General features: G+C 45.5%; 1 protein-coding gene across 1 annotated transcript; it reads left to right on the top strand.

The window, feature by feature from the left end:
* The first annotated feature begins 7,453 nt into the window (after nt 1-7,453).
* PATL2 (PAT1 homolog 2) lies at nt 7,454-14,017 on the top strand. The gene is made up of 11 exons (XM_025884360.2): nt 7,454-7,582; nt 8,097-8,174; nt 8,392-8,533; nt 9,810-9,930; nt 10,031-10,128; nt 10,539-10,592; nt 10,691-10,824; nt 10,967-11,126; nt 11,618-11,758; nt 12,570-12,667; nt 13,226-14,017. The coding sequence occupies exons 3-11, from the start codon at nt 8,444-8,446 to the stop codon at nt 13,377-13,379; spliced, it is 1,050 nt and encodes a 349-aa protein (XP_025740145.1). The 5' UTR covers nt 7,454-7,582; nt 8,097-8,174; nt 8,392-8,443; the 3' UTR covers nt 13,380-14,017.
* The last annotated feature ends 1,200 nt before the right edge of the window (nt 14,018-15,217 follow it).

The following is a 15,217-nucleotide window of genomic DNA, read 5'->3' as shown; positions in this document are numbered from 1 at the left end:
TGTAAATGTGGCAATTATTGATTAATCCCAGAAAGCTGACTTACCTGATAATGGATTGAATATAGATTTGGAAGACAAAGTCTCAACTTTGGTCTGCACATGCACCTCTCCTATAATGTAAATAGAAGCATAGTTTTGAGAAACAATAACATTTTTGAGATTTGTATAACCAAATATTATATCGCAATGTAAAATATAGGTAAAAACATAATAGTTTTATATACCTAGCCTATATTCCCCAAGGTCATGGCTATGGACTGAATATTTGTGTCATCCTCCCCCGTTCATATGTTGAAATCCTCTCCCAAGGTGATAGTATTAGGAGGAGGGAGCTTTGGGAGGTGATTAGGTCATGAGGATGGATTCCTCATGAATGGGATTCCTGAATTTATAAACGAGACCCTGAGGAGCTCCCTCACCCCTCCCTTTTACCATGTGAGGACACAGTGAGAAGGCACCATCTGTGAACCAGAAAGTGGGCTCTCCCCAGACACTGAATCTGCCAGCACCTTGATCTTGGGCTTTTAGCCTCTAAAACTGTGAAAGTATTTTTCTGTTGTTTATAAGTGACCCAGTCTCTGGTATTTTGTTATAGCAGCTCAAATGGACTAAGACAAAGTCATACTTTTCTTATTTAAATTAGGACAATTTTTTAAAAATTTTATTTATTTATTTCAGAGAGAGAGAGAATGAGAGATAGAGAGCACAAGCGGGAAGAGGGTCAGAGGGAGAAGCAGACTCCCTGCTGAGCAGGGAGCCCGATGTGGGACTCGATCCCGGGACTCTAGGATCATGACCCGAGCCGAAGGCAGACGCTTAACCAACTGAGCCACCCAGGCGCCCGGGACAATTTTTTTTTGAAGAAGAATTGAATAATATGGTCAAAGATTTCTCAGTCTCAGGGCACCTGGGTCGCTCGGTCGGTTAAGGGTCTGCCTTGGGCTCAGGTCATGATCTCGGGGTCCTGGGATCGAGCCTGGTATCAGGCTCCCTGCTGGGTGGGGAGTCTGCTTTTCTCTCTGCCTCCCCCCGCCACCCCTGGCTTGTGCTCTCTCTCAAATAAATAAATAAAATCTTAAAAAAAAAAAAGATTTCTCAGTCTCAATGAGGATGTAGATTTCTGTGTTAACAGACATTCAGCACTTAGCCAAAGTATAGTATTTTAAAAGAAATGTGAGAGAAATTAGGAATCTTATTTTTATATTATCCATCAATGGTGTTATGTTAATTTTGACATGGTTGCTGTTTGGATAATATGGATTATCAGGAGTTGTGAAGGAAGTATTGCTAAAAGGATCTGGACTTAACTAAGTATCTCCTTTCCTGAGCCCTCAAAATCTTCAGAAACAATAAAAAGAATCTTCATCTAAAAGTTCTTTTAAATAGTTTTTAAAGGTAAATTTCAAATTGCCAGATCAAAATAAAGTTATTTTGTTTGCTTTTACGGTTTTTTGTTTTCTTTTGTTTTGTTTGACATTTGGGAGCCTTATATTTTTATACAGGCAAATTTATCAGTCACCTCTCATTGCTTATGATTTGGGATCATGGTTAGAAGGACCTTCTCTACATTTTTCTTAAAAATTCACACTTTCCTTGAGTATTTCTGAGGTTTAATTTTTTTAAAAAAATATTTAAATCCTTGCTTTGTAAGAATTTACACTGGCATAAATGTGTCTTCAGTATAGAAGTTTTTACTTTTTTAGTGAAATCTTTATATCTTTTATGATTTTTGGCGTAGGTATTATGAGGTTTGTTTTCTAGAATGACATTTCTTGGGAACAATGTGGAGAGTGGGCTGGAGTAGGACACACCCAGGTGGCAGGCTAGAAACTCCATCTGAGGAAGTCTCCAAGGGGAAGGACTGTTTTTCATTTCAGTTCAGCTCAATTAACATTTACTGAGAACCTACTCTGTTGCAGTTACTGTGTTAAGTGCTGGAAGCACAAAGATGAAGAAGACATATATCTGTTCTCAAGTGGGGGTGACAAATAGAGAAACAGAATTACAAGTCAGTGGCAGGTACAATGAAAAAATAGTGTAAGGACCAATGAGTGCCCTTCAGATGGACACCTCATCTAGCCTGGAATGGAGGAGGGTATCTGAGAATGTTTCCTGGAGGAAGTGAAGCCTGAACTAACTTTCCCCCTCCCCCCATTTGGATATTTAGAAAATTCGAATAAGACAATTTAATAAAGCCTCTGAAATCACCCTCCAATTAAAATAACTTCCTCTGCAAATTCATTTTGCCTGTGAGACACAAGAAGAGCATATTACTTGCTAAGATACATGTTTAATATCACTGAAAAGAAAGACAGAAAGAATTGGGACAGGGAGCTGCTTTGATTAACAATCGAATACAACTCCCAGGCCAAAGGAGAGAGGCCCCCAGGCCAGAGTCATCCTGGTGCACACTGATTAAGAGAGAGGGCTCCATCAGAATTCCACTCTCCCCCCACAGCCAAATGTAGCTTGCAAGTTCTGAAACCCAAACTAGAAGGCAGGGAACTTGAAGACTGGAGGCTGGAGAGGCAGATTTTAAGGATCTAATGCCTTCTGTAATGGACAGGAGATAAAAACCACTGAGTTGCTTAATTGGAAAGTGTCAGATCTGATGAAAAGACTTAGAAATCATCCACGCGTGCTAAGTAGGAAGCCGTGAGTGGGTGAGATTGCCCAGGGATACTAAGGTGCAGGAGACTGAATTTTTGGAGGGATTCTCGATCCCTTTGAGAATGTGATGAAAGCTCTGAACTGTCTCTCCAGAAAAATGCATGTTAAAGATCACACAAACATACACAATTTCTGGGGACTGTCCAATTAAGAATATTTGACAGAGAGGGGAAAGAGAAAAGGCATGAAGAAGAGGATTTGGATGACGATGAAGAGAACAGGAAAGAGACCAAAGAAAGATAACCCAAAAAATACAAGAAGAACCAGGAGAGTGAAGTGATGGGAAGCTGCGGGAGAACAGAGACATGTGGAAAGCATGGGCAACAGTGTCAAATGCTGTAGAGACTTGAACTAAGGTAAGAACTGAAACATGTCTTTTGCACTTACAGTTAAGAAATCGTTGGTAACCGTGAATAGTTTCTGAGGGGTGAAGGGTAATGGTAGTTCCAGATTTGTTTTAATCCAATAAGTGTTTAGGGGTGGCATCTGGGTAGAAGTGAGGGTAGGGGATTTGTCTTGAGAGTGTGTTTGCAGAGTACTAACATACGGTTGAAAAATTGTCAACTGTCTGTAGAAAGGGTTGAGGAGCTTGTTGTTCATCTGTCCCCTCGTGCCCTCATTAGGATGGAGTCAAAAGCCAGAGAGCAATGGTTGAAGGAATGATGTGAGTTGAGGAAGTGGAGAAATTTGGTTCATTGGTAAGAGAGAGATAAAGGGCAGTTAAAATGAGAAACAAAAACAAGGAAGGGATTTTGTTTCTAAGAATGAACACATCCTGATATTTTTACGCTGTGAATGCAGCGAGTGGCTCTTCCTAAGACCTGCTTTCTATAACAATCTAATAAATCACTTCTGGAACACTGAAATTCACCACTTGGTCCTTTTATTAATAATACCAAAGTGAGCTATTAGGAAATTCTTGAGAAAAACAGCTGAATGACATTACCAAAAAAGATCTGAACCCAATTCAGATATTTGAAAAGTTTTTCAGTAACTTAAACTTAAGCTACTTAATTCCCCCCCCATATCATTCTGACGTACAGCAAAACTTTTGAAACAAAATTTTTCTTTAGAGGCACCAAGAACCACGATCCTATAACCACGACAATAGGGCCCTAACTAGCATTTTTGATAGAGAGAAATTAGCTTCATTTTAATCTTTATTCAGAAATTTTACAAAGTCGTGTGGGGTTCATTTAAACACAGGATGTGGGTGCAGAACCTAGGATCACTCAGGGATTAGCTGCGGCTCAGGTGGGTCTTAAGTTTTTGCCTACCAGCTGTACCCATGTTCTTGCCTTTGTTGTTGTCTTGTTTTCTTTTCACTCCTGAGCTTTTGAACGAGTTTGCCATTACAGTAGCCGAGAAGATATAAGATTGTCTGTGTAACTCATACAAAAGTGTTTTAGCCTTAAAGATCTGGCTTCTAAATTCACAGGGGCCCCTGATCATCAGTTAGAACTGGGTGGCAGACCTAACTCATGGAACCCAGTGAAGGGCGAGCATCCCCAGGTGCACTGCCCAAGTGCTGAGATCTTGGTTGCTAGCAAATCTCAGGATCCGCCCAGGGCTTTCCTATCCTATTGTGATGGAGCAAAACCTAGGGACTGAAGGCAACATAACTTCATAAAGCTCCTAGGAAGGGTGTGGAAAACAGGGGTCTTTTTTAAAAAAAAAAATCTGCTCCCAAATATCAATCCCCATAAACTGTACCCACAACCTCGGGGGGTTAAAATGCAGTTTATTTCTCTTACCCTCTCAAGAGTTTTTATCGTCAGATTATATTCTAATATTTCTATCAAGACGCAGCAGCTGGGGGATGCTGGCCCTTTAAGGGGGTAGAAGGGGAGGGGCTGGGACTCTTAAAGCCAGGGGCAACAAACTAGCCCTGGTCTAGGCTGCCATGGCTAAACTGAGCAGAAAGGACTGCAACAGTCAGGCGGTGGGTGTCCAAGGCAGCTGGTGTTGAGGGGCGGTGTGTATCTGTGTGGAAGTGCTTCTCCAACTCCAAGCTCTGTCCCTCATTTCTGTCCCTTGGCAGGACAACTCCCTGCAACTGGGCTGGTGAGGGCAGAGGATGGGGCATAGGGCAGTCTGAGAGCCCAGGGTCCTGCTCCTCGAGTCGCTGGGCCACTACTCCTCTGGCTACCTTGCTAGGGGGAGATCATGGCTTTTTAGGGTGCCATGCCATGCCATCCTTACTGAAGAGGAGGGTGTCTCTGGGTTTCTTCCCTGTCTCAGGTTTACCTTCCAGAGGCTGACAGTGTTTTCTTACCGGAGGAAACAGACATGGTGGAGGCCTACCAGCCTGCAAAGATGAAAGGTCTTGAAGGTATTGTTCAGTAGGCTGTAGAATCTGGATGAAAAGCCTTGGGGTGCAGAGACTTACATGGTTCAGTAGACAGATGTGGGCCCAGGTGTCCAGAACTACTGGGAGTGACTTCCAAACTCTTCAACTTGCTAGCTACATCACACTGGTGACTGAGGTTCCTTTTCTGGGCCCTATTTTCCTCCCTTGATGGGGAAAGGATCACTACCAGCCTTGCAGGACTGCTCAGAGAGTTAAGTGGACACATTCATGTGACGTATCTGGCGCACAGTAGGCTTCAATTGCAGTGAGTCCTGGCACCTGGGACTTGATTGATTAAGGAGGCACTGACAGGGCTGTTAGGTGGGGGAGAGCAGGTAGAGAAGCCCAGGGTGGTACCTAATGAGGACATTGAAGAGATGTGGAAGGCAAAGGTGTTTGGCCCCCCACCAGGTTTCGTTTGCTCTAGTCGGGGGGTGGGGGTTACGGGTAGCAAGGGGTGGGAACCGTTTGAAGGTGGTGTGGAGATGACTTATGAACAGAAGCGTTACTGAGAAGTAGCCTCTCTAGACGAGACTCCTCACACCTGAGTCCCCATCTACTCCATCCTTAGGCCCCTACTTAAACCAAGACCCAAGCAAGTCCTGTAGCTCCTTGGCTCCTGAGGAGGAGCTGGTGCCTGTCTCCCAGTTGGAGGAGGAGGAGGAGCAAGAGGAGGAGGATCTGGATCCAGATCTAGCCCCAGAGCCGGAGGAGGAGGAGGAGGAGGAGGAAGAGGTGGAGGAGGAAGAGCATGATCTCGGGGATCCAGCTGTCCTCAGTGCTATCCATAACACCCAGGTAACTAGGGCAGGAGGGAGTGGGGGGGACAGTTGGCCGGAACACTCCGCAGCTCGAAGACGGTTGCTAGATATCCTTCTCTTCTCCACCCCTTTCTAGTCCGTTGCCTTAACCATTGGGCCATGACTACACGTTCTCCACACCTGTCTCAAATAGGTTCTGGGTTAACACTTTCTATTTCAGGCTTGAACCTGAGTAGGGACTCTTTCCTTCCTTGCCTCTTTCTTCCTATCCCTCTTAGTTTCTGATGCTGTCTTCACCTTAAAAACCAGGTCCTAGCAGGGTTGTGCATAGCTCATAGGTGCTGGTTGAACTCCTGGTACTGAAGGTGAGTCATCCTTGGCCCTGCGCCCCTGTGTCTCAGCAGTTCATTCATGGTATTTATTCCCTTGGATTTCCACAATCCGTGGAGAGAAACAAGGATTCCTATATAGAAATGAAATCCTGGGGCGCCTGGGTGGCTCAGTTGGTAAGCGTCTGTCTTGGGCTCAGATCTTGATCCCAGGATCCTGGGATTGAGCCCCATGTCTGTCACTTCTCCCTCTCCCTCAGCCTGCTGCTCCCCCTGCTTGTGCTCTCTCTCTGTCAAACAAACAACCTTAAAAAAAGAAATGAAATCAGAGTCTCCCCCAACCTATTCCTGAGATACCAGTCTTGCTTCCCCTCAGAGGAAGCAGGGAGGTCCTGACCCAGTTGATTTTTGATTACAAGGGAAGGCCAAGCTACCACTGACTTGAATATTTGAAGTGGTTGGCCTTCCTGCACTCCACACCCAATGGACACTGATGACTGATGAAGACACCTCAGGAGCTCATTCAAGCCTGTTGTCCTCCCTCCCATTCCAGAGAGGCCTTCTCAACTCCTCTGGAATCAAAGCCTCTGGTGTGCTGGGGATGTCCCCTGCTTCCTTGCACTTTCTGTGGCAGGTGAGTCACTTCAATCTCCATCTTGTGAGAAAGTAATGGTGTGTGGAGAAGGAGCATGTGGAGTGTCCCTTTGTCTGCTCTTGACCTTGCTCTGGTGATGAAGCACCCCAAGTGAGGTGTAGGTATGGGAGGTGGGAGACACCTATAATGTAGTGACGCTTGGTAAATGACCAAGGTGGTTCTGGGACAACTGGCTGTCCATATGAAAAGGACAAACCAGAGCCCTACTTCCACCTCCCTACATTTCAGCAGATGAGCAGCATGGAGCTTAGGGCTAGAAAGAGCAGCTGCCCTTAAGTTAACTGTGTCATGAGAACAGGAATTGCAGGAAATCCTGCAGGGAGAATGAGAAGACCATTGCAGCTCTGAGGAGGGCTTCAGAGGAGTCCACAAAGAGGCAGACAAGCATTGCCGCAGTGGCTGAAGGCACAAGAGCCTGACAAAAAAGACTATCACAGAGAGGAGAGAGAGCGAGAGAGAGAAACAGGTGTTGACTTACCAGACCAGAAAGGCACATGCCCCCACATGTCAGGGACTGAAGAGCTGTCCCCGAGGAGGTGACAAACCCTGTTGGGTGAGGTTCTTATGGGAGGAAAGGCAGGTGAGAATATAAAGGTGGGAGGAGGCCCTTGTGGCAACGGAGCCACATTCTGTTGGTGGAGCTGCCCTTTTCCCAGACCTCTGAATTCCATTCTCAGACGCTGGACTACCTCTCTCCAGTTCCTTTCCGGACTACCTTTCCCAGTGCCAGCTCTCCAGCACGGCACTTTGGACCTCGACTTCTCTCGCCAGACCCAACTCTCTTCAGCCTGCCAACCTCCTGGCCCCCTAGTTTCAGGTACTGGCTTGGGGCGCCAGGCCCCCCAGCATCTCCCCCAGACTGAGCTCTTCTCTGGAGGTTTCAGGACATAGTGGCTGAGGAGGGATGGGGGCCGCCTACCGGGTGCCACAGAAAAACACCTATAGAAACCTAGTCAGAAGTGTGCAGTGGAGCCCAGTCCCTTCTCCCCCATAGAGGAGGAAGTGGAGGCCCAGGGGGACTAAAAAGAACTTACTTGAGGTTAGCTGGCATGGCAGAACTGAGATTAGGACTCAGAACTCCCAACAACCAGGCCAAATGGGTCTCTACTGTGTCAAGATTTCTTGCAGCCAAATTGCAGGACAATATATCCCAGAGGGGAATGTGAGCCCTGCTGAGCCGGGGTTGTACTGTTTCCTGTGGCTGACTTTGGGGAGGCACACGGAGAGGGTAGGGTTGCCTTAGATGCCCAGCTGAGCTTACTAGAGGCTAACTGGATAGAAGAGTAGGGAGCTGAGTGCTTTCTTTGACCCAGCCCAAGTTTCTTTCTAAGTCTTCCTAGTCATCTGACCCAGCTCCACCCTCAGCACCAACGGATCTTGCAGCTGCAGCAACACAGTCGAACACCAAGGTAAAGCCTAGATGAGCAGCAGGGTTGAGGGCAGCTCACTTGCATGCTGGGTATCCCCATGTGATTGGGTGTCTCCCCAAAGCCCCTGCACAAATACGACTCTCCCCGTGTTGCCCACCTCTGTACTCTGTTCCATCCCTCCTTGCTCACCACTCCTTGGGAAGCTCACTGTGCAGGGGTGGGTAGGTCTCAAGGAATGTACCCTTCTGGCTTGAAGTCCCCCAGCCAAGAAGCCTTGGTCTCAGCAGCCAGACCCCTATGTTAACCTCATGACCCGAAAAGAGAAAGACTGGGTGATAAAAGTACAGATGGTTCAGCTGCAGAGTGAGAACCCCCACCTGGATGACTACTACTATCAGGTGAGCCCCAGGTGCTTTTCTGACCTTAGCATCAAATGGGCCTGGACTCCATGGGCCCTCTTGGATCATCTCTCCAGCTCTTAGGGGCCATGTCCAGTCAGGTGGAAGGGGCAATCACTACAGGATAGGGGCCATATTTCTAAAATTGACATCCCAAGATCCTTCCCCTCTAATCTCCTACACTTCAGACAAACGGGATTATTTCCAATTCCCTCAAACACTGAGGTTTTGTCTTCATTCTTTGCCAAGAATTTCCCTTACTCAGCCTTGAAATATGGACTTTTCCACTTTTGTATACTTCTGTGGGTCTTAGAAATGTTGTGTTATAAATATTCATCTACTTTTTGCTTTTTTTTAGACACGAATTTTATAAATGGTGGGATTCAACTTGTTAAATTGAATAAATGCCGGCAGAGGTCTTAACTCCTTACCCTCTTCTCCCTGTCTTTTATTTGTGAGGCAAGCTTTGCTTACGGGTTTTGGGGTTGTCTAAGCTGTGTTCCACTTTGTTTTCAACCTCCGTGAGCCCCCTACCAAGGTTCCTACCTTTATCTCCTTCCTACTTAGACTAATTTCTTCCTCTCTTTCCACCATGCTTCAAAAACTCTTTCTCCCCAGATGACTGAAATATTTTTACACTCTTGACTTTTTGGCACTGCTCCTAAATGAAGGAGCTTTATTTAAATCCTGTTTGACTTGGTCAGTAGTTTTATTTTAGCTTGGGATTTTACAGATTTCTTTAAGAAGACCTTAGAGCTGCTGAGCCATTCTTCAGAAGCCTAAAACTGGCCTAGAGTGCTATTAGCTACTGGCCAATTGACAATAGTAGTATCTCTGTACTGCAAGCTGCTGATGGTCTTCATGCCATCAGATAACTCTGATTTTTGAAAAGCACGGGTAGGATCACAAAACTAAAAGGGGGAGCGGGGAGGAAAGGTGTGCAGTGTGTATCCAACGAGGAAGGAATTCAAGAAGGTTGCAGATGCTGACATGGGTTTGCTTCCTGGCTCTCCACTTGGGCTCTCTGCCTTTTCATCAGATCTGGTGGTGGTGTCTAGCTCTTCAAGTACTCAGTATGGAGACCCCCCCCAAGCCAGATGTCATGAGGCCCAGGATACTCAAGATGCTTCAGAGTGGTTGGCAGAAGGGCCGAAGGGGCCAGGATCCTTTCTGGAATGAATGCTGTAGGAAAGGGTATATTAAGAAGTTGCACTTAAGAACTTTAATTCTAAGTTCAGAAGATGAGGATACATTTTTCTATCCCATGGACTCTCAGGAATATTATCAGAAACTAGAGAAGAAGCAGACAGATGAAGAGCTACTTGGGCGAAGGAGCAAGGTTGAATCTCTCAAGCTGGTAACGCCTTACATTCAGAAGGCAGAGGCTTACGAGTCAGGTAGGACCAGGGCTGACCTCCTGGGTTGGGATGGACATCTGGATGGACAGAGTGTGGAAAGAGGTGGGGAATATGCTTGTCCTGATTCCTTTTTGTGCAGTGGTTCGAATCGAGGGTTCCCTGGGCCAGGTAGCTGTATCAACGTGTTTTAGCCCTCGCCGAGCTATTGATGCTGTGCCCCATGGATCCCAAGAGCAGGTAGAAATGCTATCTTCCCACAACCTTTTTTTAAAGATTTGATCTATTTATTTGTTGGGGAGAGAGAGCACAAGCAGGGTGAGCAGCAAGGAGAGGCAGAAGCAGGCTCCCTGGTGAGCAAGGAGTCCGATGCGGGACTCGATCCCAGGACCCTGGGATTATGATGCGAGCTGAAGGCAGACACTTAACTGACTGAGCCACCCAGGTGTCCCTCCCACAACCCTTTTTATTTCCCCTGTTTTGGAGAAAGGACAGGGGCACTCTCTTGCTTGAGATCAGATTGTGACTTAAGAGTGAGAAAGAAGTGTGGTCAGACTTTGTGTTAGCATTTCCAGCTCCATTTCTAGCTCACCTGAGGCCTGGTGCTATTGCTATGAAGGTGTGGTTGACAGCCTGGGACTCTCTCCTAGGAGCTAGGAGCTGCAAGCAGTCAGAGGCTTCAGGTATTGTCCCGGATTGAGAAGGTGAGATATCAACTCCTTAAGGATGAGTTCCTAATTTACCCTTGGAAATGGAATATTGCTCAGATTGAACTCTTCTTTTCCCACCTTCGAATTCCCAGATGTTTCTTCAGTTACTAGAGATAGAGGAGGCTCAGAAGGATGGGCCACCACAGCCCTGCTACTCTGAACAGCAGAGCAACCAGGTTGAGAAGCTTTTCCAGGCCTTAAAGACCCAGGAGCAGAATAATCTGGAGTGAGTGTGGGAGGGTCACACCTCCAGCCCAGGAAGGGAATGATGAGCAAACACATGAGCTTTCCTTCTGCCCCTCCTTTCTGGCATGTAGCCAGAGCCCTCTATGCAGAGCCCTGAAAATGTTCTCCTTTTTCACATGTAGGGAGGCAGCAGATGGTTTCCTGCAGGTGCTCTCCGTGAGGAAGGGGAAAGCTCTAGTGGCAAGGCTGCTCCCTTTCCTGCCCCAGGATCGAGCTGTTAGCCTTCTTCTGGCTATCACCCACCATTTGCCCCTCCTAGTCAGGAGGGATGTAGCTGATCAGGTACTGTGGCATTGAGGAGAGAAGAGGATGGTGTTGTGGATGGGTTAGGGACCTCTCCTCTCCATTCTCTGTCCCCCCACCCCCAGAGATGCCCAAGAAAGTGTTGGGCAGGGAGAGGTGCCAAACCTGACACCCTCGGGTGAGGACGTTACAGAACCAACTACTATAGTAACAACTGATCATCTTGAGGTACAATGACCAAAAAACACAGGCATGTGGTTGCACAGGTGTGAGTGGCCTGTGGAGGTTTGAGAAGATGAAGACTCCTTGAGAAGTATTGAGCCCCATATCTACCCTTCTTAGGGAAGGCCTCCGAGTAAGTGGGTATTGAGGGACTAGTATTAAGGTTGGAGAGACCTGAATGGTGATAGGCTTAGTTAAGTAACCCGACCAGGAAAGTACCAAAAACAGGTCATCAAGAAAAGGGGGTAGAGGCAAAGTAGGAGGTGAAGTTGTAGTGGAGTCTGAGAGAGGCACTTACCTTCTTGCAGGCTCTACAAATGTTGTTCAAGCCTCTGGGCAAATGTATCCATCACTTGACCTTCCATGAACTCCTCCAAGGACTTCAGGGACTCATGCTGTTTCCACCTGGCTCCTCAGAGCGGCCCGTCACTCTGGTGCTTCAGAACCAGGTAGCATAGTGGGGAGGCTTTTCTCTTTCCACAGATGGCCTCCAGTTGGTATCCCTGGCAAGGAATAACCAAAGGAATGTTACCTCTCCATCTTCTCTGTAGTGCTTCTCCATGTCTAGTGAGCACTAGAATCACCTGGAGAGTTCCTCGGTCACACTCCAAGAGAGTCTCATTTAGTAGACCTGGGGTGTGGCCCATGCATTTGCTTTTCTAAAAGGCTCCCTGAGGATGGTGCTGATGGGGACCTCTCAAGCAGAGGTCACCAAACTTTTCTGATGGTGTATCCTTCTTAGTAAAAAGTTCTGAACCCTATCACCCATGTGCTTGTCTAGAAGTTCTATACATATAACACTACACTTAAGTACATAATAAACACAAGATAGAAAATTTTAAATGCAGAGACTCTAGACGTGAAAGTTCTGATATCTTTTAATACCCCAATGGATTATTTTGTGAACCCCTCTCTGAAGATCTTTGCTTAAAGCAATGCTGCTTTCAGTGGGGTCCACAAACTACTTGCATCAGATTCCTGAGTCTATTCCTCATCTATAGGCGGACTCCTGAGAGTAAGACCCACAAGTGTGCATTTAATCAACTCTCCACAAGGATCTTTTGGAAAGTTCAGAGCAGTGATTTCCTTTGAAAGGTCTGAGCGTTCTTTCGCCAGGCATTGTAAAATCTGACAGTTTGACCAGTGTTGAATTCCAGTTTTACATGGGAACCTGCCCTCTTAGTTGGGGAAAATAGCAGAGCCAGGAAAGCACTGAATGCCTCTGGTGAACTTTTACCTTGCATACTGTCTCACTTGCAGTTTGGAATATCTTTGCTCTATGCCCTACTGAGTCATGGGGAGCAGCTGGTATCTCTGGAGTCTTCCCTTGAGGAGCCCAGTAGTGATCATACAGCATGGTAAGATCTTAAAGGCCTTGTAAATATACTATTTCAGTGCCCCTGGGATGTAGAGACTGAGCCAGGTGAAATATTACCTGAGTAGTATATTCAAGTATTGGTAAGGAAGTTGGACAGAGAAGAGAAAAATATCAGAGTTACAACTGTTCTCCCTTTTCATTTTTTTTCCTTTTTCTATAGTGCCCTATAGAGTGCTGGTTTCCCATGGAAGGCAGTAAAACAATGATTAAGGGGACAAGATTTAGAGTCAAACAGACCTAAGTTGGAATTCTGCCTTTGTCACTTATAAGCACTGCAACTTTCAGACATGTTACTTCCCTTCTTTAAGCCTGTTACTTCATTTATAACCTAGGGATAATGATAATAACCAGAGTTCTTAAGGAGGATATGTAAAACACTAAGCATTGCCTGGCACATACAAAATATGCAAACGTTCTCTTAACTGTTACAAGCACAGAAGGTGATAGTGGTGGTGGGAAAATAGGAACCTTGGCCTTGAGTCTATTTCCTGCATAGATACAAAGACTCTGATGTTTTTCTGTCTTCTCTGCCCTCCAGGACCAACATGGTGGTTCTGATTGCCTGGGAGATAGCCCAAATGCCAACAGCCTCTCTGGCAGAACCCCTAGCCTTCCCCAGCAACCTTCTTCCTCTGTTCTGTCACCATGTGGACAAACCATTGGTACAGCACCTAGAGGCTAGGATGGAGTAAGCGATGGCAGAAAAGAGGTCATAGCCCCTTGTTCAAGCCCTATCTAGGTTCTGTCATTTAGTTCTTTTAACCCAAGAGTATGGAGGATAACTTGTATTTAGAAGTAGTTCTAGACACACTAGCATTTACCCAGTAACCAGTCTGCCCGGGTTAGGATCCTGAAGCCTATTTCTTCAGCCAAACCTTTTAATTTATTCCCAGATGCTTTGCTCATTTATCATGCCAAGCTACTTCAGGGCAAGCATTCATAAGAAGCTGAATTGTTAATTGTTAATTCAAGAAATATTTGAGGGACAACTAATCTAAGACAAAAGCATGAGCAACAGGAAGGTCACTTCTGTCCTCAGAATTTACCAGCTGCTGGAAAGGGTCAGATAGTAATCAAGTCACACAAATACTTTAGAAAATAGACTTGTTTGCAGTTAAAAATCTGTTCTTTGTAGGCTTGCTTGGGTCTACTGATCCAGTTCTGAAATATGTATATGTGGGAAAAGTTTAATCATCAGACACTAGCTGTATGGGCTAGGTCTACAGGGATCTAGAGAGTCTGAGGACACTTCTTATGCCTTGATATATTGGAAGATTTCACCCAAAACATTTTCTTATGTTCTCCTTAAAACCTGAAGATATGCCTAAAAGAGCATGACATAATAAGGTATAATTAAAGAGATAATAAAATGATGTGTTGAAACTTGTCATAAGTTAGGTATAATGAAAGTCATTTTCTTATGTGTGAATGCCCCAAAAATGCCTTAATAAAAGGGACAAGGCCTTGTTATGTCTAACAAAAGTATGACTTTGGAAATTTCTTCACTGCTGATCTTTTTTTATAAAGAGAGTAGCTAAGCTAATAGGGTTGGCTGTAAATATCCCCCTTGGGATATGAAATGTTTGGTTTAAGTTGACAAACAAGGTCATGTATTCATCAATCCCTGGAGTCCCTTTTAGGAACCTGGCACCGTTTTAGGTGGTAGGGTAACAGTGAGCAGTGAAAACTCCCTGTTCTTCTGAAGCTTACATTCTGGCTAGACAGAGACTGATGGAAAAGATCAAGTGGTGATAAATATCCTGGTGGAAACAAAACTGGGGGGGAAGTGACTGGAGTGTAATGGTCCAGGAAGGCCTGTCAATAGCAGTTACAATTAAGCTGAAAGTACTCCCTGTAGAGGCACTAGTGAGCACAAAGGTGCCACATGAGAATGAACTTAATATATTTCAGGAACAGAAAGAAGGCAAGTGTGGCTGAAGTACACAGATAAGGTGGAAGGGTATTGAGGTTGGAGAGAGGTAAATTGGGTTTAGTTCTATAAGCCATGATTTAAAAATCAGGATTCTAACTAATGGGAAGTCAGAATTTTAAACGGGGATGTAATGTGATTTCATTTTTAGAAGATCATTCTGACTGCTGCTTGTTAGAGGAACAAGGGAGAAAAGCAGAGAAAAATGTTCAAAGGTTTATTCCATCAGCTCAGGCAAGAATTGAGAAGCAGGGGTGAGGGAAAGCAGAGTAATTTAGAATAAGTCCTGGAAGTAAGAGTTGACAGTCACCATCTTTATCCAGCCCATCGGCAATGTCTAAGGGGGCTGGGGGCGGGGGTGAGTAAAAATGGGCTGCGGGGCGTTAAAAAAAAGAAGTAAAAATTTTCTAAAGGGGAAGTAAAATTTGACGGTAGTGGTTGGTGTAGGTTGAGGGAGAATTTCTTTTGAGCGTGACATTACAGCATGTTCACATGATAAAGCACCCCAGTAAAGGGAGAGAAAAGAAAAGCAGGAGAAAAAATTTTACAAAGTCTCATAACAAGAGGATGTGAATCAAAGCACAAGTGGAGGGGTTGGCC

The sequence above is a fragment of the Callorhinus ursinus genome, unplaced genomic scaffold, assembly GCF_003265705.2.
Source record: "Callorhinus ursinus isolate GAN/ISIS: 27379988/994484 unplaced genomic scaffold, GSC_fseal_2.0 scaffold25, whole genome shotgun sequence".
NCBI classification, from domain to species: domain Eukaryota; kingdom Metazoa; phylum Chordata; class Mammalia; order Carnivora; family Otariidae; genus Callorhinus; species Callorhinus ursinus.
The sequence above is the reverse complement of the archived record's forward strand: the minus strand, read 5'-3'. Positions and strand labels throughout refer to the sequence as shown.